Raw genomic sequence first — 23,700 nt, 5'->3', positions numbered from 1 at the left:
CAGGGTCCTCCTTCGGGAATCGATCCAAGTGGCCGTATAACCTGAGTTGGCGATCGCGGATAATGCAAGTAACAGGTCCTGTACCGGTCACGGTGCAGACGTTGGTTGGACACATGGTCCCGCCAACTGTACCCCATGATCCGGCACAAGGATCTGTTACAAAAGGCATCAAGACGAGATTCCAAAGCACAAGATAGCGTCCAAGTTTCACTACCATATAGTAAAACTGGCAGTATCAGGGCCTTGAAAACACGTAGCTTGGTCCTTCTGCACAGGTACCGGCATCTCCAAATACTCTTGTTGAGAGAGTTCATGACCCCTGTTGCCAGGTCAATTCGTCAACTGACTTCCTGGTCTGACAGCCCAGAGTCGTGAACTGCACTACCGAGGTATATAAAGCTCTCTGTGACTTTGATGTTTTCATCGCAAGCCCGTATCGACTGCACAGGGTCTCCTAGTAGGCCCCCAAAATCCTGGATCTTGGTGTTGGTCCAGGAGACCTCTAGCCCGAGGAGCTTTGCTTCATTATCAAATGCACCAAGAGCCACCACTTGGGTTTCCAGAGATTCAGAGAGAATAGTAATATAATCAGCAAAGTCAAGGTCTGTAACCTTGATATTGCCCAGAGTTGCTCCACAGTGACTTTGGACAGTAGCTCTACCCAGTATCCAATCCATGCAATCCATACACAGCCTTGCCTCACACCTGAACTGACAGGGAAGAAGCTCGACATGCACCCACCACACTTTACAGCACTTTCAGTGCCTGTATACAGGTTTGTTATTAGTCCAATAATCCTTGTTGGAATTCCTCTTAGCCTCAGGATCTCCCAGAGTTATTCGCGATGCACCGTATCAAACGCCTAGAGGTCGATGTAAACTTCGAGCAGCCCACGTCCGAACTCACGACGGCGCTCTACAATGGCTCGAAGCGCCAGGATGCGGTCTATTGTGGACTTACCAGAAGTGCATCCAGATTGCTCCGGCCTTTGGTGCCTCAACAGGTGGTCTCTGATACGTGCCTGGTATACTGAGTAATGTAATGCCTCGGTGATTGCTGCAGTCCAACCGATCACTCTATCTACCTCTCTAATCGTAATGTATATACTGTTAAAGACACAGGGAACATTTTTGAAGTGGCGGCGGACCACTGTGTGACATAAGGCTACTAATTTAAATAAATCAAGGGAAAACAAGCACTTATCCATATAAATAAAACTATCATCGAATTTTTCACACTGAAGAGAAAGTAATAGCTGTTATTAATAAGTTCTAGCGATCCAAACATACCTGCTCGCCGGTAATGACATTCAACATTGCACTACATAAATGCTTATTTATCTAAAGAGGGCTGTGGCTTGAATATCTACTTATATTCCCTGCTGTACATAGACAGAGACAGACAGGTATATAGGTATATAAATAGATACAGTAGATAGAGAGAGAACTTGGAAGGAAAGGATGGGAAACTTTGAACTGCAGTGCACGGTAGCGTAAAGAAGTGTGATGACTATACTACTGTAGATTTCATTATTGAAATTGGGAAAGAAAAAAAAATAATCTTAATATCAAATCGTCTTTATTGTCATATAGAAAATGAAACTCACATGTAGTGCCAAATAAATATAAGAAATAAATAGATACCTAATCTATATTAATGTTTGTACTAATATTTGTACGAATTACAATCATCGTCCAGATCAGCATTCAGCCCGAAGGCTTTTCGCTCGTGTTCTCTGCTCAGGCTACGCGTGTTTCCTTGAGCTGAAGGTCGACGGTCGAGGACGCCAGTTCCTGTCCACGGAAGAACAGGACGCAGCTGTACACGCCGGCGCTGTCGAGGCTGAAGGGTGCCAACACGAGGTACGAGTGAGGGACGTGAGTGCCTCGGCCGAGAGCGAACAGCGGTGTCTCAGGATCCTGGCTGACGAAGTGCCCGTCACTGTCCCTCCACGCCACCTGTTGGCAGGGAAGGGAATTAGGCTTTGTGTTTTCCTGCAGATGGCTTGGACGTCTTTAGTCAGTTTCATAAAACACTGTAAGACTATAAAGTATCGCGATGCAGTATGCAAGCAACAGTGGAAATATTATTTGGAATAACATTAAACTCGATACTCTTTCTACCATGTAATCAACCAGTCCGTCACAAGTACTCCCAAACGGTCATTTGAGCCTGCACTTGCCTGGTAGTCGTATATATAATCATAACCTTTTAACCAACAGGCGCTACTGCGCGCACTCACCTGGTAGTCGAGGAGGGCCGCGACGGGTTCCACTTCCGCCGAGCAGAACACGAAGGTCCTCTCCATGGGACCGATTTCGAGGCGAGTTCCGTTCCGGATGACGGGAATGGCGGAGGAAGCCGAGCTTCCCGCAGGCGTCGGGGCCGCCTGCGACGCCGCCAGCGACGCCGCCACCAACAAGGAGACGCAGAAGTACCGATCCGCCATGCTCAGTGAGGATCTTCAGAGTTGCTTTCTGAGGGCGACGCAGAAGATGAGTGCCCGTCTTGGGCTCGTTCGACCCCTTATAAAGCCCAAAGCTTGCGCAACGACTGAGGAAACGTTTAACCAATTCTACGACGTCACGGCGTCTTTCCGTGACGTGTACTAAATTCTCAACGAAGTTTGCACACAATTATATATATGTAGCCCCAGCTTTTCCTTTTAGGTGTACGTGTTGCACACCGGTATCATTTCCCACAATAAAATATAAAAACAGGAAGTGAGTAGGTGAACATGACAGGTCCAAGGCTTCAAAAACGTTTTGTGTTGGCGAATAACGTTTTCGCGGAAATAGCTGCTCTGTGAATAGGTGAGTGAGTAGAGAGAGGAGGAAAGTGTTGGGGAGAAAGAGGTAGATAGAAACACATGTCGAGAAGGAAGGGAAAGAAGAGAGGGAAATACTGTATATGTGTCTTTAGGTTATTTGAGAATTATTTATTCATTACTTATTCATTATTTTTTATGCAATTATCTAATATATATAAATAAAGTATCATCCTTACCTGCATGAACGCTTGCATTTCTTGACACAGAGAGTTTCAAAATTAGGTCAAAATATCTTTTTGTATTTCGTGTTTTCCGACAATAATTTGGACTTTTCTGTTATTCCTGTAAAGTCTTCCGTACCTGTCTTTGATTTTTTTTCTCTGTTAGTTTACTGATGCAATTAAGAGTTAAAATCTGTAGCCATATCCGTCAATAAACCATTTATATATGTTTATCTGTATTTATGTACCCATCTTTGTAACTTTGTATATCTGCCTCTATTTCTTCTATAAATATACGAAAAGAAAATGGATTTCTGTACCAACAATTGCTTCGTTTGGTGTTAATTTCCACTTGGGATAAATGTCTCGTATTTCGCCATCCTTTAAACATAATAAGTCCTTATCAGAACTCCGAAGACAGACGTGTCAGTGGCTGCAAAGGTAATAAGTGGAGGCTCTGATCTCTTTATCAGTGGGTGTTCTTAATGTTGTCTCTAGATAAACTTTGCTAGCGAAGCCATTATCGGCCATTGAGTATTTATATGGCATTAATTCGGTCTCTTAAAATAGGTGTTACAGAGAGAATGGAGAGCATGGCAGAGTGTTAGGATTACTTTGCGGGAAAATATACTCAATATATTTACTTACATTTCCTAAACGATCAGTGGTATTTTTACCGGACCAAAAGCATGTTGAAAAAACGAAATCATTCGTTTTAAAGCAAACCAACTCAAAACCGAACGTTTCAAATCCGGCAATCGGAACCTGGCTGTTGCTGGACTAGAAATCTTCGAAACTCACTTACAAAAACACTCTACAAAAGCCTTTAGTGTTTATAGGACATTATTATATTCGTCTGATACAGAAAGATGAAAGTAAATGTGTATGCAACAGGATGGAGATAAACATGAGGAAGGAATGTAAAGAAAATGCGCGCCATCGCACGAAGTGGAATTGTGCCGGAAAACAGAATTCCGGATTAGAGAGGTTTAGGTGTACAGTACAGTCATGTATATGCATATGCTAATTAATCTTTCTGCACCGTCCTAAGGGCACGCACCATCATATGTCGCAACACATTGTTCCTCTTAATCTGCCAAGATAAGAGGAAACGGAAGTTTAATCCAAATCCTTGCCAACGGATATTGTGGTAGGAGCAGCAATAAATCATGTGGATAAGTCTTGATAAGCCATTGCTATCTGTTGAGAAAGTCGGGATATATCTTATCAAAACATTCCTATAAATGGAATAAAGAATTCTCATACTTATCAAAAGACTTAAAATGTGAAAATCGCTGTCCGTGACTAGGTGCATCTCTTCAATTATCTATAAAGCCAGATTCCAGTAGTGTTCGATCTCTTTTATTTCTCCTTCATTCTTCCTCCATTCCCCTTAATTTGTTTCACTAAACATTAACATCTGTAACTTTTCTACAGAAATGTGATTTAACAAAATCGTTATAAGATAAACAATCAGATACTGTAAGTTAACACAGATGAAGTTGAGAGGATAAGAGAGAGCATGGAGAGAGAATCAGGAGATTTTCCCTCCATGAACGACGACGAAGACAGGCCGATCCGAACGCACGAAGGGAATCGAACGCCTCATAACCAAATTTCATGACGCTGATAACACTTCATGATGACGTCACGTTGGTTATGCAGAGAGGGTGTTGACGCAAAGGACAGAGACCGCTGGCTTGGGATTATGCCTTGGTTACAAAAAATGAATATATATCTCTTTTCATTCTATAAGTTCCACAATATTCCGAAAACGTTTCACATGTTCCACACCGATGCTTTGTCTAGCTTTAGGCAAGGAATTACTGATTGTCCAAGAAAGAAAGAACAAAAAAAACAAAAAACAACGAGAACTTTTCTAAAACTTGATTCTATTGATGACTCCATCTGTCGATTTCACATCAACACTGACGTGGAAGTCTGGGTGATCAGAGGACATGCTGCAGACATGTTATCTCAGCCCCTTCTCTTTCTTTCTCTTTTATTCCCGTCCCTCAGTATCTCTTTCCCTCTCTCTTTCTCTCTCCTTTTATTTTCTTGTTCTAATTCGCTTTCGATGCTCTCTGTGTCTCCCGCCTTCACATAAACCACAATTAACATCACAAATACTGGTATATTATAAACAGATTCAGTTCATCAGTCCAATATGACCTTGAAGGAGAGTTCGTTATCTCAAGGCATTTTTTCAGGATTTTTTCCTCATTCCCTTATGATAAGGAAAGTTACGTGTAAGACTTTGTAATTCGTCAGTCATAGCGTAATGTAACATTCTATACAAAAAATATATCTTCAACCTTTCAACAGGAAGGACGTATTAATACACTCAGGCTTATCAGCACAAAAGTAGACAATGAATCACAATTTATTTCATTAGGCAAATTGCAGCAAAGGCAACGCGCCCTTATCGTTATAGGTGAATAAACGACTATAAATGAAATTAATGAATGGAAAACAGTACCATGTTAATATTATGTCAAGAAAGCCCTCGAGAAAAAGAATAAGGTAAGAGGATTTGATCCCAATACGGGAATCGGAGAATATTTCTGCTATGAAGAGCTTGTAAAATATGGAGTAATCTCACCACTTGATAATTTCTTATTTTTTTCATTTTGAGAAAACTCTTAAAGGACTCTTAAGTCCGATACTTATATTTTTGATGTGCTAATCGCGTACAAAAGACTTCAGTGTAGTAATACTGTTTGAAGAAACACTTAATTACAATAGTTTATGGAGACACACACACAACCAGTCACTTTGAGATAGACTGGTTTCAATTGAATTTCATAAGGTTTAATTAAAGCTTGTACCATTTTATCAATAGAGTGTGATTTGAGAGAGAGGAAAGGGGAAAGAGAGAGAAGAGGAGAGAAAGGGAATCTGGAACGATGGCTATATCATTTATAATTCATTGCGTGCCAACAAAAGCTGTTTCAGAATACTTTTTCACAAGTGGACTAATTATAGAAGTGGGGAAAGAAAAGTTGTTTGTGATGTCACTGTATCACTTCTATGACATTACTGCATTGTTTCTGTACTGCATATAAGATTTTCAATGATATTTCTTGGCCAGAATTGTTCTTGTTTTAGCTTTCTTATTTAATTTAGTTTTAACGTTTTACACAAGCGTATTGCCTTCCACGACGAGAGAAAGATCAGGCAATGAAGGAGAGAGGTGGAAAATGTCGCTCTCATAAACGTTTCTTCTCGAATGATCTCGACCTTATGTACTCGGGCGATAAGGGTCAGTGGTGCATTGGGAAAAATAAATGGTAGAATGAGACAAACACGTGAACAGTTGTTGTTAAGAGACAAAATTAGTAATAGAAAAAAACAAACAAACAGAGAAGTGGATAGACTAGGAGGTTGCCCGTTGAGAAAAAAAGAAGTGGCTGAAAGGGCATCAAGAAAGATAAATAGCATAGACACAGATAACGGGCAGGGAAGAGGAAGGGAAACCGAGCAAAAAGAGTGCATTAGACGATGACTCAACACATGTGCATCAGTTATGCCCATATTTTTTTCTTCAAGTGTATTTCCATATTCATATCTCAGTTTCTCATTAAATACATTCAGTTTTGCATTTTACTGAGCATTTTGTTTATTCAATTTATTTCAGTGACTTTATGGATTAATGTTATGGAAATATTTAGAAAGATATGTTTTGATTAAATATATAAAAAAAAAAACTTGACAACATTTTATGTTGCTATTATACTTGAAAAGCTCCTCTATAACATATTACATTTAAATATATGTTTTCAGGAAGAAATGTTAAAACATTTATTTTATGATTATCATTTTTGTTTTATGCGTATAATGCAGGTAAGCAGCTTATGCGTAAATCTATATTACATTTCATTTGTCTATTTTTTATTCCATAATTATATTTGTAAAGATAAATGCTGCCTGTTAATGTCAACACCAAAGCCGTTTACGCAGCGCATTATGAATGAATGTCTTCTCGCCCAAGTGGCACCGTGATAAGATAACACACAGGAGTGCCATCGATGAATCAACGTAGTGTTCGAGATGAATATCTAAATTGATACAGATTAAGTGATCTGCATCTATTTATCGCTAATGCAAATGTGCAAACAATTGGATAAGCCTTTTCGTTTCTTGATACATGAAGCGCTTAAATGAGTATAAGAATTGGAACTTAATTAGGTCTTTACTTCTAAGCAGCACTGATTAAAAGTCAAAATATTATTGGCAAAAAAAACATTCCTAAAAGTTCACTCCTGAAGGTGAAATCGAAGACGGCCTTTCGGTTTCCTTTGACTTGTCTTATCCTGAATGACATGACCAGCAATGACAAAACTCTGCATGCGGTCGTTTGTGCTTCTCTGACAATCATCTTTTCACGTGTGTCATTATAATACTTTATTTGAGTCTTATTTTCTGTTGTATGATTATACATGTTAAATATGCTTTCCGTGAGCATCTCGACAGGCCTTTGCACAGCGTTTCGTGCTTCCTCGCGTGGGTGGAAAGATTAGCAGCGAAGTCGGCGAACTCCACACAGGGACTGGAGAACGCTAACAGTTTACTCAGGAAGATCTTGTATGTATGTGTTTGCCTGTGTGTATGATTGTCTTTTTACGTGCTACCGTGCGTATGTTTTTGTTTGATTAGTATTTGTGTGTATGTTGTGACACCAATTGTACTGCTTATGTGCGCGAGTGGCTAAGGCAGCGTCTCCTCATCGTCTTTCATGATCAACGTTGACTATGACAGAACAGAGGACCGAGGTGAAGGGGGGGGGGGGTGAAGGACGGGGTCAGAAGAAGGATTCAAGCAAGAGAGATTCAGGGCGTGAACATTCTAACGTCTTAATCGGAAGGCGTGGGAGACATTCCGTGAGATGTCCATTAACTCCTGGAAATAGTGCTGTGATGCGACCACAGAGGTGTCCGTCCAGTGTGAAACTTGTCTCGCTCCAAGATTTTCAACATTTCTTGCCCTTTGATTGCCCAGCTTCTTTCATGTAAAGTCCTTCCTTCCATTATGAGAAAAAGACGAGGCAATGAACAGGCGAGCAAGTCGACTTCCGCTGGAGGAGATCTTCCCTATAAACGTCTTGTGTTGGCGCCCTCCTGCTCGAATGGCCTCGAGTTTCGATCGCGCTTGACGTTTGTCTCATCCGAGATAACGTTAAGTGTTTGGTGTACTGTTATCAGCGATGGCAAAGCGTTTCTAATTCTCTGACAATACATACGTACAGACATACGTACACACAAATATGCACACACACATGGAAGTATGTATATTATGAATGAGTACATCCTCGCGCGGGTGACACATAAGAGTAGCACGGCAGCGCAGTCGAGGAACTCAACACGGCAGTGTGCGTGTGCATGCGAACGTGTGCGTGTGGCCTAAGAATGCCTCGGGCGAGAGACTCGGAGCGCCCTCCCTCCCGCCCAGCACCGCCGTCTGAACCAGAGCGAGCGCGAGACGAAGCCCTTAGTGATTTCTCTTCCTTCTCGGAAACCGCGTTCACTTTGGCGTTACTCGACGCCACAGCCGCTCTTATCGCCGATGCTTTCTTATCGCAGTCTCCGTTTTCCCCCTTTATTCCGACTCGATTGCTTCTAGTTGACGTTTCTCTCTCTGCTTGCTTTTGCAATGTTGCAAGCATTTTTTCAATAGACATCACAGATACAACATACATTCGCTGATGAAGCGGCCACAAACATACGTGTATTAATGAATTTGAAGCAGAAATTCACAGTCAAATACATTTCGTCATGCGTATGTCAAGACAAAAGCAACAAGGGTGACAGACAACGAGACGAAGAACTAGAAAAATGATAAAAATGATGATGTGCAATAAACAATGACTTTAACGTCTGGGCCACGTGTCGCTCGCTATCTTCGGGCTGCTTATCGCCTCCTCTGATAGTGTGGAAGATTTTGTGGGTTTATGAATGAACATTTAATGCGAGCATTGCACTGATTTAAAATGTCTAATCGTAAGGTAGTGGCAATTCTAAAATATACACTTTCTCAATATGCGTATTTTCTCTCTTTCATTCCGGAATGTGTGCTTCTGTCAACCTATGGAGCCCCAACCAGGTCAGTTCTCTGAGACGTGCGAAGCGTCGCCCGGGCCTCGGTGCGGCCGCCTCCCGCTCGCTCTCTGATCAGCTGATCGTTGGAACCGGACGCTTCCCGCGGAGTCACTCGCCGGCCGCCTTTGTCCGAATGGGAGGATAGATGGAGAAAGAGAGAGAAGGAGGGAAATAGGGAGATAGAGGTTAATAAACAGATTGGGAAAATAGAATGGATTCAGATAAAAAACATGTATCTCGCCCAGAAGAAGGATCAGTCAGCTCATAAACCGAGCAGCGCCTCGTAGTAGTGAAGTAAACCATGATACAGCGAAACAAGAAGTGGCTTTAGACCATATGCAATGGGCACCCAACTGACGTCCATCATCACACACATTCCAAACAACATATTATACGTTGACCCTGACATCACTGAAGGCAAGCGTACATGACCCAGAAAGACCTAAGGCAAAGTATGGAAATAACGGTAATTCGTAAAAACCGCGACGACGAAGACTTTCGCAGCGCTTCGAACGATTTTAGGCTCTCCGTGGTCTGCCCCGCGGGAGGGACCCTCGGCGCTGACCGGCAATCGTTTTTCAAGGAAGATGCTCATTTGTTTCTTTTACGAAGAAGAAAACACGCTCCATTTTGGCGGGGAAACGTCTGAGCTTATTAATGCAAGTAAAACGAAATGCGTTCTTACGTCACTCCTGCAAGATATGAAACTTTCTATGAGATAAGATGACGTCTTGATTGGTTTGTCAAGAGATACAATGCCTCGATATCTGCTCCCTCCTTTTCCTTACACCCGCCTCTCGCTTCTTGTGTCATTACTTTATTTCTCATCTCAACCGTTTATCCGCTTCTCGCTTGTTACTGTTTATCCGCTTCCCGTCTCTTCTTTTTTTTCTCTTTTTTTTTTTTTTTTTCATTCTACCAGTATTCCGTCGGTAGGTCAAGAGAATAACAAAAATGTAAATCTAACAATGTCGAAATTTGATGAAAGTTCCCGCAGACTTTCTCATCCCGAACGCCGGCAAGTGAAACTGCTCACCGGCATGAAATTAGAAACAGGAGCGTTTTCATTACTACTCTTCATGCCACCGCTGTTCATAATTTCGGCACTACTACGACAACTTCTACGCATAATGGTGTAAATATCTGATGAGAACCATGTTTCTTAATGACCATAGTCAATATCAAATATCTGACGATAATAATCATGATTCATTAAATGGAGAGATCAGTATGAGTGAGTCGTGCAAATCAAAAACGCCCACGACTGACGTGGAAGACAGCTGATTGGAAGACATGTCGGGGACATGTTATCCTGGACCCTCCTCTTTCCTCTCTCCTTATTCTCTTTCGCTGGCTTTCCCTGTCTCTCCCTCTCCTATATTCGAAGGATGCAGTAGCTGTGACTTTAGGAGAATACTCTCGCTCCTCCATCTCTGTCCCTTCCTCCTCCCCCTCTTTTCGTATTAAGCTTTCTCTATGCATTCTTAAAAACAACAAATCTCTTAATACACCCAAAATTATCCCCACGTTTGTATGATAATGCATAGAAAGCGAGGCAGAAGCTCTGTTACGAAAGCCTCCTGCGTCTGTTGAGAAAGTCCGCATGTCTGTCCCTCCAGCCCGGGGATGCATTGGACAACGTCCCCATGCTTTTTTCCTTCAAATGTTATTTTATCCTTTATTTTTCATTCTGAGTCATCCATTCCGGTGGCATATACATTGCAATCTTCACTAGAAGGACACCAGGTTATTTGGTAAGACGGAACGCACATATGTAGACACTTATAAAGTCCATAACTTCAAGATGTCACGTTCGAAATTAATGTTATTAAGCTTAAAGTACCCGTTTTAATTCAAAATAAATACAGAAAGTGACACTTGTAACCTTATCAGACACAAAACGTCCAAGCGACGTGATGTTTACGTAATCAAAACGAAATGTATTCGTACGTAAGTGATTGAATGGCTTGTAAAGAACTCATGCCTTGAGGAATATCATCAACACTTGTCGCCCTTGCTACACCTCTTTCCTTTCCCCTTTTTCTTCCTCTTCCTTCTTCTTTTATAACGTCAACAAACTTACTGCGAAGAAAGTTGAAAGTTCCCGACGAACGCAAACAGGTGAAAAGAGAACAAATATTGTTTCCGTAACGACTTTTAACGCCATCGCTACTTCATTCTCCATCTGACAGTGATAACACATTCCATTAATGATTGCGATCAACATCACACGTGAATGAGTCATGCGAATCGAGGATCTGATGCTGAACAGGTCGAAATCACGTTCAAGACACGTTACTTGTGACTCCTCCCTCTTCCTCTCTCGCTCCTTGTCTCTTTTCGGTTTCACTCTCTGTGCTTTTCCTCTCTCTTTTTATTCTTCAGTTTCATCCTTTCTCCATCTCTGCAGAACCCTCTTTATCTCCGTCCTTTGAAGGATTCAACAACCGTTTACAGCTTTCTATATCTATCTATTCTCTTCCCCACTCCACCCCCTCTCTTTATCTATCTACTTATCTCTCTCTTTCTATCTAACTATCTATCTATCTTTCTCTCTATATCTATCTATCTATGTATCTATCTATCTATCTCTCGTCCATCTCTTTATCTTTTTCAACCTCCCTCGCTTAGTCTTTCTTTCTCCCTCTCATCCTCCTCTCTCTATCCTCCCCTTCGAACAGAGTGAAAGCGATAATTCAATCAGCCTTATCAGCACAAAATGTAGCGGAGAATCATAATTCATTTCAATAAGCACATCGCTACTGATAAGGATAAAGCATCTTGTAAAAGCACTTAGCTTCGGTGAATAACTGAGCATGAATGAAATGAACGTCGAAATCAAACGATCGTGTTGATGGTATGTCGTAAAATTCTTCTGGATGAGGCAAGAGGATTTGAACCCAATAAGGGGCTCAGAATGAAAGGAACAGGTTCGAGAAACACATATTTCTTCTTTTAATAATTTAGAAAATCTGCAATACACTGACAAATATCATTAATTTTGTAAGTACATTTAAACATTTTCCAGTCAGCATTGATCACAAATTTGCAGAAAAAAATAAATAAATAGAGAACACCGGAAGCTCTTACGATATCCATCAGCGTCAATTGAGAAATTTCTAGACGTCTGTCCTTCCAGAAATGGAGTAATCAGGAAATCGAATTACTTGTATGCTTCTTTCTCTAAGTTCTCTTAAAATACGCTAGACCTCTTTATTTATTCAACTTTACAGAAGCATTGACTACAAAGTTTGATGAGAATTATGTTAAAAAATGTTTCGAAAACAATTGAAAACTGATGGTTTCTTCTAGTTCCTCTTCTTTTTCTTCTTTTCGTTTTCTCATGTCTTATATCTGTGTTCGAGAATGAAGTAAAATATTAAAAGGTAATTATTACTTTTGTCATCATTTCCACATACGGGATCAGTAACTACACAGGATTGAAACCGCTTGTGACGTCGGTGGGTTATTCGCACAACGAAAGCCTTTCGCTTTATAGCCAAGGATTCGATTCCAATCAGCAGACGTCTCTGTATCAGCGCTAACATTCCCTTATTTCGGTTGCGAGAACAGATTCTTGCTTTTTGAGGAGTCAGCCCCATGTTCCCTATATTAATTTGCTTACATACGTTTTATCTTATTAAAAAGGAAGGTTTTTATTAAAAGTTCAAGAGGAATAGTTAAAGCTTGTATCAAGTTGTGGCCTTAGAAATTAGAGAAAGAAAAGGAGATGGAAACACAGAGAAAGAAAGAGAGAGAGAGAGAGAAAGAGAGAGAGAGAGAGAGAGAGAGAGAGATGGTGAAGGGTAGAATGAAAGGGAAAGCGAGAGAGCACGATATGAAAAATAATGCATGGTAGCACAAAAAGGGTTGATAACAAACACAAATGTAGGTTCCTTGTGCACAGCCGAAGCAGTTACAGAAAGAAAAGTAAGATTTTATTATCAAATCTGTTTTATTAATAAATAAGGAAAATTATATCTAATACAAAATAAATAGAACAAAGAGACACATATTCTAGATGTTTTTCGTACTAATGTGAACTAAAAATCATCATCCAGTCCCGTGGGAATTTCGCTCGTGTCCTCAGCTCAGGACGAGCTTGTGTCCTTGAGCTGAAGGTCGACGGTCGAGGACGCCAGTTCCTGTCCACGGAAGAACAGAACGCAGCTGTACACGCCGGCGCTGTCGAGGCTGAAGGGTGCCAACACGAGGTACGAGTGAGGGACGTGAGTGCCTCGGCCGAGAGCGAACACCGGTGTCTCAGGATGCTGGCTGACGAAGTGCCCGTTGCTGTCCCTCCACGCCACCTGTTGGCAGGGAAGGGAATTAGGCTTTCCGTTTTCCTGCAGATGGCTTGGATGTCTTTAGTTAGTTTCATGAAATACTGTAAAACTATAAAGTATCGTCATGCAGTGTATGCAACCAACAATGGAATTCTTATTTGCAATAGCATTAAACTCGATATTTTTTTCTACCATGTAATCAACCAGTCCGTCACAAGTACTCCCACAAGGTTCATTTAAGCCTGCACTCACCTGGTAGACGTCTATATTATCGTAACCTTTTATCCAACAGGCGCACCTGCGCGCACTCACCTGGTAGTCGTGGAGGGCCGCGACGGGTTCCACTTCCGCCGAGCAGAACACGAAGGTCCTCTCCATGGGACTAATCTCGAGGCAAGTTCCGTTCCGGATGACGGGAATGGCGGAGTAAGCCGACCTTCCCGCAGGCGTCGGGGCCGCCTGCGACGCCGCCAGCGACGCGGCCACCAACAGGGAGACGCAGGAGAACCGACCCGACATGATCAATGAGGATCCTCAGCCTTGGTTCCCGAGGGCGACGCAGAAGAGGAATGTCCGCCATAGGCTCGCTCGACCCCCTTATAAAGCCCAAATGCTTGTGCAACGACTGAGGAAACGTTTAACCAATTCTATGACGTCACGGCGTCTTTCCGTGACGTGTACTAAATTATCATAAAAGTGTGTACATAAGTTCCTATATTTATCTACAGCTTTTTTTTTTTTTTTTTTTTTTTTTTGTGGTCGTATTGCATACCGGTATCATTTTCCACTATAAAATATTAAAAAAAAGGAAGTGAGTAGGTGAACATGACAGGTCCAAGTCATCTGACGTTTTGTATTTGCGAATAAGGTTGGTGCGAAAATAGCAGCTCTGTAAATAATAATTCACCCGCAGCTACAGAAATAAATGGATATGCTGGAGGGAGGGGTGCAGTCCCCCCCACCCTGCAAGTAAGGCGGGGGCTGTGCATCCCGTTGGTAGGGCAAATGTTGGGGCACAGTATGGGAATGAGAGTTAGTTGTCCCACAGGCGCCAACCCAGCATGAGGCCTGTGGGGCAAATCCCTAGGGAACCCCACAGGCAGACGTTGGGCTCCACAGGCTGCCGACCCCCTCTATTTGGGGCAGGGTCGGCGGGGATGGTAGAGGTGGCGTCCTCCCGAAGCGACCGCCGGAGGCTTAACCTCAGGCGAGCAGTTACCTTTGCCCTCGAGGGAATTGGAGCATGAGAAGACCTGGCAGCAGTACTATCAGTATGGGTGGGTACGGCGCGGCGATGGTCATCACCTCCAGGAAGTAGCTATAGCCATCTCCAGCCGACTTCAACCCTCGATAGTTGAGGTAACACTGGTTGATAAGCGTATTATGGCACTGATATTGAAACAAGCTTTTGGCTTCATGTTTCTTATTGCTGTGTACACCCCTACCGATATTTGAAAACTCGATGTGAAAGAGGCGTTCTATGGCAAATCACATTAATGGCAGACAATTGCCCCCGGCGAGACATTCGCTTTGTTCTGGGCGACTTCAATGCGGTATTCAGCTGTGATAAATCTGGCTACACGACGTCTGTCGGCCCCCATGGCTCGGGAACTGATCCCAGCAGTGAGAACAGCCTCCTCCTCCGGGACTTTGCTCCCAAAGAATGAGGATTTTTGGCTACTGGTATCAGCGCTCCAACCCGCATCACTGGACATGGTATAGCGATATGGGTATTGTAGCAGAGGAGATCAACCACATTTTTCTCAGCAATTGATGGAGGATCCTCCAGAATTGCAGGGATTACATGGTTGCCAAGTTCTTTGGCACTGACCATAGGCTGGTAGTGGTTACCCTACGGGTCCACTTCAAAACTCCTCGTTCCTTTAGCGCCAGTCTAGGGTGTTTCACTTGGACAGACTAAAGGAGGGGGAGTGTGCCCATGGGTTCGCCACGGCAGTCTCAAAAACCGGAAGAACCCATTTCCTCTGTGGGAGTCCTTCAAGCGCATTGGCATATGCCCGAGGGCAAGGCAGAATTCCATATCCCTGGAGACATTGGAGGCTACTGAAGTGTGTCATATGGCTAAGCTGAACAACAGTCAGAACTTGTGTCACTCTTTGGTGCATAGGGCTAGAACACTGCTGAGAAGTAACAAGGAACAGTTCATCAGGAATCTTGCTAAGGAGGTTGAAGGTAATTTCTTGTTAAATGAACTTGGCCCTACCTACCAAACTCTGCGAAAACTAAGCTCTAAGCCCTCCTCACAGATGACTGCAGTCTGCTTAATGGATGGACAGATCATCTCAGATCATGTGGGGTTCATGAACGTTGGTCTGAGTATTTTGAGCAGTTGTACTAGATAGACCCTCCATCATTTAGTTTGAATGCAAGTGATATCACAATACCTGTGCCAGACCCACCCATCAGCGAGGAATATCCTACCCTAACTGAGGTTAGGATGGTGATTTCCAAGCTGAAGTGTGGGAAAGCCACAGGCATATGTGATATCCCTGCTGAACTGCTAAAGGCTGGGGGTGAACCTATGGCACAGGGCTTGCATGCAGTCTTGACTGCCATCTGGCAGTCTGGTTCCATTCCCCCTGACCTGTTGAGGGGCGTGGTCATCCCTCTCTGGAAGAGGAAAGGGGATCGTTGGGACTGTAGCAACTACCATAGCAATACATTACTCGGTATACCAGGCAAGGTATTCGCCCAATTTCTTCTGAAACAGATCCACAACCATCTACTAAAGCACCAGAGACCAGAGCAATCTGGATTCACTCCTGGCAAGTCCACAATAGACCATATCCTAGCACTTCGAGTAATTGTGGAATGTCATCATGAGTTTGATTGTGGGTCACTTGCAGCCTAGATCGATCTCAAGAAGGCATTTGACTCGGAGCATCAAAAATTGCTATGTGAGATTCTGAGACTTAGGGGAATTCCAACAGAGATTATTGGACTAATAGCAAGCCTATATACCGGTATTGAAGAGCTGTAAAGTGTGGTAGTGGCCTGTCAAACGTCTTCCTGTTAATTCAGGGGTGAGGCAAAGCTGTGTCCTTGCACCAACACTTTCCAACACCTGCATGGACTGGCGGCTCTTGATGCATTTAGCATTTAGATGCATTGGGCCTAGAGATCTCCTGGACCAAGATTCAGGACTCTGGGGGCCTATCAGTAGACGGATTCGTCAGGCAGCAGGAGCCATGAGCTCGAACAACAAGAGCATTTAGAGATATCGGTACCTATGCAGAAGGACCTGACTATGTGTCTTCAGACCAAACTATGTGTTTTGCTCTTTGGAAGTGAAACCTGGATGCTATCTAGCGCCTTGGAGTCTTGTCTTGGTGCCTTTTGTTACAAGTCTCTTCACCAGATCATGGGTTACAGTTGGCAGGACCATGTTTCCAACCGACAGCTACACTGTGAGACTGCCATGGGACCTGTTACTTGCATAATCTGGGATCGCCAACTGAGGCTATATGGGCGCCTAGCTTCTTTCCCTGTGGATGACCCTGCCTATCAGGTTGTCTCTTTGCGAGACAATCCTAGGTAGAGGAGGTCATGGCTTGGGCAGCTCGACGAGACCTGCCGCGAGGAATTAGAGATGGGCTGAGGGCCTGCCTGGAGAATCGCCATGAGGGACCCTCGTGGCTGGAAGCGGACGGAAAACGGACGTATCAGTGATTGCAAAGGTGATAAGTGGAGGCGATAATCTCTTTATCACCATGTGTCAATTGTTGTTGATAAGATTTGCTACTGAAGCCATTATACTTCATTGCGTATTTATGTGACAACAATTGGGTCTCTTAAAATAGGTGTTAATAGGTAAACGGAAAGCATGACAGTGTTAGGATTGGTATTGTCGTTTTGTCAACGGAAGAACAAATCTTGAAGATAAGATATGATAGCTACTGCTAGATTTCGAAAACGTCTTATCTAAATGTCCATACAAATGGTATGAAGAATGCTAATGATTATCTAAAATCTAAAGAATTGTTTTATCAGAAAATCGTTGTACGTGAAGAAGTGCATCTATAAGGCCAAATTTCAGTACTATTTGATTTTTTTTTTTTTTTTTACTTCTTGCTTCTAATAAATGGAATCTTTAAATGAAAAGGATAAAAAGAAAATAGTATATACAACAAAATGCTGAGAGAATAACAAAAATCCAGCGCTGTAATAAATGGATAAATATTAGAGAAGAAAAGAGAAATAAAAATAAGGCAAGACATAAGGGAGAGAATCAAAGTACATGCAGGCTGATAAGAACACATGTAGGCGCATGAAATGCCCTATAAACACATTCAGAAACTACCAAAAACACTTCATTATTAGTCACCTTAGTCATGCATAGAGGGTGTTGACGCTAAAGAGAGAGACCGGTGGCTTAGGATTATGTCAACGATTATAGAATGTGAATAAATATGTATAATTATATCTAAAATTCTCTTCATTATAAAAAAAAAAAAATCAGACGATAACATTTGAAGGCGTTGTTCCATGTTCCAATTCTTCGCCCAGCTTGAAACAAGGGAGGTCGTATCTGCCATCAAAAGGATTGGTCAGCAGCCAGTCCTGTCTCTCCCTTCCGCGGGACTGCACGCCCAAAGTCTAGGGGAATCCTCTCCAGCTGCTTCATTACAACCCCAGCAGCGGTTTTTCTCCTGCCGACAATCTCCTCGCTCCTCTGATTACCCCTTTATGTCGGCCACCTTCCTCACGGTATGGGCTAAAAAAATTATCTGACCTGGCCTGTTCTCAAATGTCCTTCGTGTCTCGTGTGGCTTCTTCCTTTCCTTCCTCTAAGAATCCTTCCTTTCCTTTAGCTTTTCACACTCAAAGATGAAGTCCGAGAGAGTTTCGACATTTTTTCTTATATGTCAGTAAATTGAGTATATGTATGGTGGGTTTCTTCTACTATGTTTATGATATCGTAAACAATATCTAAACTTATTATATCTTTTCGGTATTAAAGTTTTAGTCGATATGTTCTCTTTCGTTGCAAAAATGGAATACAATTATGCAAAATTTAAAACTATAGCTATATTTTCTTTTTCTTTTCGTTACAGTTGACACTTATCTCCCGAGTGCATAAGGTCAGATCATTCAAGGAGGGCGCAGGCACAAAACGTTTGTAACGGAGATGTCCACCTGTTATGTCTGCTTCTTCATTACCTGACTCTTCACTGCTGGGAAGGGGGAGGGGGTGCCCCTTTACAAAACATTCAATTAAATGACAGACAGAAAAGAGGAAAAGGCCAAAGAATATCGCTGAAAATCTCGTAACGTAGCGATGTTAGCGATCCAGCGACGTCATAGAAATGCCCAAACGTTTCCTCAGTCGTTGCGCAATCCTTTGGGCTTTAAAAGGGGTCGACCGAGCCTATGGCGGACATTCCTCTTCTGCGTCGCCCTCGGGAACCAAGGCTGAGGATCCTCATTGAGCATGGCGAGTCGGTTCTACGTCTCCTTGTTGGTGGCCGTGTCGCTGGCGGCGTCGCAGGCGGCTCCGACGCCTGCGGGAAGGTCGGCTTCCTCCGCCATTCCCGTCATCCGGAACGGAACTCGCCTCGAAATCAGTCCCATGGAGAGGACCTTCGTGTTCTGCTCGGCGGAAGTGGAACCCGGCGCGGCCCTCCACGACTACCAGGTGAGTGCGCGCAGGTGCGCCCGTTGGGTAATAGATTATGATTATATAGACTACAAGGTGCGTGCAGGAGCAATTGACCTTTTTGGGAGTGCTTGTGACGGACTGATTGATTACATGCTAGAAAAATATCGAATTTAATGCTATTCCAAATAAGAATTCCATTGTTGCTTGTTGGTACATACAAACACACACTTCATCAAGATATTTTATTATCGTATAAGATTTCACGAAACAATAAAGACGTCCAAGCCATCTGCAGGAAAACGCAAAGCCTAATTCCCTTCCCTGCCAACAGGTGGCGTGGAGGGACAGCGACATGCACTTCGTCAGCCAGGATCCTGAGACACCGGTGTTCGCTCTCGGCCGAGGCACTCACGTCCCTCACTCGTACCTCGTGTTGGCACCCTTCGGCCTCCACAGCGCCGGCGTGTACAGCTGCGTCCTGTTGTTCCGTGGACAGGAACTGGCGTCCTCGACCGTCGACCTTCAGCTCAAGGGAACACACTCGGCCTCAGCAGAGAACACAACGGAGTTCCTATAGGACTCGATGATCATTCCTAGTCCTCCATAGTACAAACGTTAATCTAGTTTATGTATCTATTGATCGGTTCTATTTATTCTATTCTTGTGTAATATTTATTTCCACTTTGTCAATAAAGTTGATCTGATAGTAAGATTTAACTTTTCTTTCCCAGTGTCTATGGTTGCTCCACCTTTGAAAAAAATATAATACAACAGCATTTGTTAGTATGCCTTCTTATGCTACTATAAATTATAGTCACTTCCTTCTCTCTCCTCTTCTCTCTCTTTCTCCCTTTCTCTCTCTCTCAAAATTAGTACTAGCTTTAATTAAACCTTTTGAAAATTTAATGGAAACCAGTCTCTTTAAGTGTGGCTGGTTTTATATATATGTGTGTGAGTGTGTGTGTGTGTGTGTGTGTGTGTGTGTGTGTGTGTGTGTGTGTGTGTGTGTGTGTGTGTACTCGAGTGACTATATCTGTACATATACTTTTGTTATTATGTTTGTATTCATAACAAAATTAATTCACTAAAGTCTTTTATGCGCAATTATCACACTTATAAACAAAAATATAAGAAACATGGGTCTTGGTCATAAAAAAATACGAAATATGAAAAGTTATCGCAGATGCAGGAACATTTACTGACTTGAATTGAATCATTAGCCAGAAAGCGAACATATTACTCTCTAATTATATTATTGCTATGTTCAAGAACACGAATATAAGGCACATGAGTAAGACGAAAAAACGCCTGAATGCTACATAGCTTCTGATTTTTTTTTTTTTTTTTTTTTTTTGTTATCAGTTCTCGCGCGAGTGATAAGCGAAGATATGCGTAAAGTATTTATAGAAAAGAAAACCTTTATGAAATTATCAGCTGGTGAGATTACTCCACTTGGCTTGGCTTTTTCTGTTTGTTATGGGCTTTTTATGTCATAGTATCAACACGATTCTCCGTTTTCTATTAATTCGTTTCATTTATTGCCGTTCATTAGCTTATATCAAATTTCGTAACAAGATGCATTTTTACAGCGGTTTGCCTAATGAAGTAAATTATGATTCATTGTCTACTTTTGTGCTGATAAGGCTGATTATTTTAATGCGTCTATCCTGCTTACGATGTTGCCTAAGAATCAGTGTAACTAATGAAAATGAAAATGTCATAAAATGAGATAAAATTCCAGAAGAAACATTTCTCGGAGATAACAAACTTTCCGTCAAACTTTCCTCAGCAGACTAACGAAGTGAACCTTTTAAAGCTTTACAATTAAGTGCAGTGTTCAATTGTGGTTTATGTGAAGGTGAGGCACGAAAAATACTGAATGCAAATTAGAACAAGAAAGTAAAAGGAGAAAGAGGGAAAAGGAGAGAGAAAGAGAGGGAAAAGAGACTGAGAGATGGGAATAAAAGAGAAAGAGTGAGAAGGAGTCTGAGATAACATGTCTTCAGCATGTCCTCTGATCACCTAGACTTGGACGTGAAATCGTCATCTTCACAAGTTCTTGACTCGTTTGACTCACATTTCATACTGATCATGATCGTTATCATGATTAACCTCATTCATTGCCACATCAATTGACGTCATTGCAGGTAGGTACTTCTCTGCCTAAAGCTAGACGAAGCATTGGTGTGGAACATATGAAATGTTTTCGGAACATTGTAGAATTATTTAGTCGAATAGAATGAAATGAATTATATATTCATTTTATATAACCAAGAAATAATCCTAAGCCCCCGGTCTCTGTCTTTTGCGTCAACACCCTCTCTGCATGACCAACGTGACGTCATCATGAAGTGTTATCGGCGTCATGAAATTTGGTGATGAGGCGTTCGATTCCCTTCGTGTGTTCGGATCGGCCTGTCCTCTGCGTCGTTCATGGAGGGAAAATCTCCTGATTTTCTCTTCCATTCTCTCCTTTATTCCTGCTTTCCACTAATTTGTAATCAGTGCTCACTGGCTTTTTTTTTTTTTTTTTTATGTGTTTATTTTAAGATGGTTCATTTGGCAGAGTATTGCAGATTTTATGAATGATTAATTGAAGAAATATAAGTTTCCCGAACCTGTTCCTTGCAATCTGATTCCCTTATTGGGTTCAAATCCTCTTGCCTCATCCGGAAGAATTTTATGACATACCATCAACACGATAGTTTGATATCGACGTTCATTTCATTCATCCTCAGTTATTCACTGAAGCTAAATGCTTTTACAAGATCCTTATCAGTAGCCATGTGCTTATTGAAATGAATTATGATTTTCTGTCACATTTTGTTCTGATAAGGCTGATTGAATTATCACTTTCCCCCTGTTCGAAAACAGTTAAGTTTTTCTTCCTATATTGGTGGAATTACTTTCAAAAGTATTGAAATGAGAATACAGAAAATGTCATAGAAACCACATAACGTATAAGAGAATAAAGGAAAACGAGACAAAAGAAGGTTGAGAATAGCAAAGATTCCCGTCAGAGCGAAGAGATAGTCTGAATCTCGTAAAAGTGAAATTAATTGAGAGGCAAAGAGAGGAAGCGAAATTGAAGAGAACGAAAGGGAAGTATTAAGAGAGAAGAATGAGAGGAAGCTAGAAAGAAGGAGATAGGGAGGTTGAAAGAGATAAATATTGAAAGAGAGGGATTGGAGAAGAGAAGAAATAAATATAGAAAGCTGTAAACGGTTGATGAATCCGGAAATAAAGAGGGATGCTGCAGAGATGGAGAAATTACGCAACAGAGGAACAAAAAAGAGAGGAAAAACACAGAGAGTGAAATCGAAAAGAGACAAGGAGCGAGAGAGGAAGAGGGAGGAGTCACAAGTAACGTGTCTTGAACGTGATTTCGACCTGTTCAGCATCAGATCCTCGATTCGCATGACTCATTCACGTGTGATGTTGATCGCAATCATTAATGGAATGTGTTATTACTGCCAGATCGAGAATGAAGTAGCGATGGCGTGAAAAGCCATGTGCTGATGACGCAATTTCCTCCGTTGTTTGCTCTCCCGACCAGGTCTTCGATGCAAATATTGCGAGAGATATTACTGAGAGATGTTGAAATAGATAGTGAAAAAGGAGTCAGTGATAATGAACAATTTCTTGAGGTAAGGCGAGTTATTCAACGTACGTATACTTAGTGAAGTTACGATTTACACAATTCCTGACTGCGTCGCTTGACCCCTGTGACTCTTGAAGAGTTTGAGACTGCCAAGCTGGTGTTCTCACTTGTAAGATTTTTCTTGAGTCCATACCATGCTGTCTGTATGTTTATCTGCCTGCCTGTCGTGGCCCAGATCGCCTCCCTTGGGTGCAACGCCTGAGCGGTTACTCCCTATGTGATTTACGAATAAACTTCTTATAATTAGAAACGTACTAATTGTCTCTCGCTTCATTCCGTTCACGAATTCGGACAAGGCGCCCAGATGGCTGGAGGGACAGACGTGCGGACTTTCTCAACAGACGCCGGAGGCTTTCGTCACAGAGCTTCCGCCTCGCTCTTTATGCATTGTCACTCAAACGTGGTGATGGTGCTGGATGTATTGAGAGATTGGTTATTTTTTAAGGATGCATAGAGAAAGACTAATGCGAAAAGAGTTGAGGAGGAAGGGACAGAGATGGAGGAGCGAGAGTATTCTCCTAAAGTCACAGCTACTGCATCCTTCGAATATAGGAGAGGGAGAGACAGGGAAAGGCAGCGAAAGAGAATAAGGAGAGAGGAAAGATGAGGGTCCAGGATAACATGTCCCCGACATGTCTTCCAATCAGCTGTCTTCCACGTCAGTCTTGGGCGTTCTTGATCTGCACGACTCACTCATACTGATCTCTCCATTTAATGAATCATGGTTATTATCGTCAGATATTTAATACTCACATTTTATATTGATATTGATCATTAAACAACATGGTTATTATCGTCAAATATTTACATTTTTTCGCAGGAGTTGTAGTAGAAGTAGCGATCGTATGAACTGCAAACGCTCCTGTTTCTAATTTCATGTCGGTGAGCAGTTTCACTTGCCGGCGTTCGGGAGGAGAAAGTCTGCGGGGACTTTCATCAGGTTTCGATATTGTCGGATTTCCATTTCTGTTATTCGCTTGACCTAGCGACGGAATACTAGTAGAATAAGACAAAAAGAAACAGGAAGCGGATAAGCGGGAGTGAGTG

The 23,700-nt window shown here is 42.2% G+C and overlaps 3 protein-coding genes across 3 annotated transcripts; 1 reads left to right on the top strand and 2 right to left on the bottom strand.

Annotated features, from left to right (window-relative positions):
• Positions 1-1,561: 1,561 nt before the first annotated feature.
• Positions 1,562-2,500, bottom strand: LOC125037176. The gene is made up of 2 exons (XM_047630213.1): positions 2,243-2,500; positions 1,562-1,958 (listed from the first exon to the last, which is right to left on the bottom strand). The coding sequence occupies exons 1-2, from the start codon at positions 2,447-2,449 to the stop codon at positions 1,740-1,742; spliced, it is 426 nt and encodes a 141-aa protein (XP_047486169.1). The 5' UTR covers positions 2,450-2,500; the 3' UTR covers positions 1,562-1,739.
• A 10,565-nt stretch (positions 2,501-13,065) lies between these two features.
• LOC125037175 lies at positions 13,066-13,925 on the bottom strand. Its single transcript, XM_047630212.1, has 2 exons — positions 13,685-13,925; positions 13,066-13,396 (listed from the first exon to the last, which is right to left on the bottom strand). Exons 1-2 carry the CDS (start codon positions 13,889-13,891, stop codon positions 13,178-13,180), a joined length of 426 nt encoding a protein of 141 aa, XP_047486168.1. The 5' UTR covers positions 13,892-13,925; the 3' UTR covers positions 13,066-13,177.
• Positions 13,926-18,796: 4,871 nt separating this feature from the next.
• LOC125037158 lies at positions 18,797-19,702 on the top strand. Its single transcript, XM_047630191.1, has 2 exons — positions 18,797-19,028; positions 19,324-19,702. Exons 1-2 carry the CDS (start codon positions 18,825-18,827, stop codon positions 19,567-19,569), a joined length of 450 nt encoding a protein of 149 aa, XP_047486147.1. The 5' UTR covers positions 18,797-18,824; the 3' UTR covers positions 19,570-19,702.
• The last annotated feature ends 3,998 nt before the right edge of the window (positions 19,703-23,700 follow it).

The sequence above is a fragment of the Penaeus chinensis genome, chromosome 22 (assembly GCF_019202785.1).
Source record: "Penaeus chinensis breed Huanghai No. 1 chromosome 22, ASM1920278v2, whole genome shotgun sequence".
Taxonomy (NCBI): domain Eukaryota; kingdom Metazoa; phylum Arthropoda; class Malacostraca; order Decapoda; family Penaeidae; genus Penaeus; species Penaeus chinensis.
This window is presented reverse-complemented; position numbering and strand designations above follow the sequence as displayed.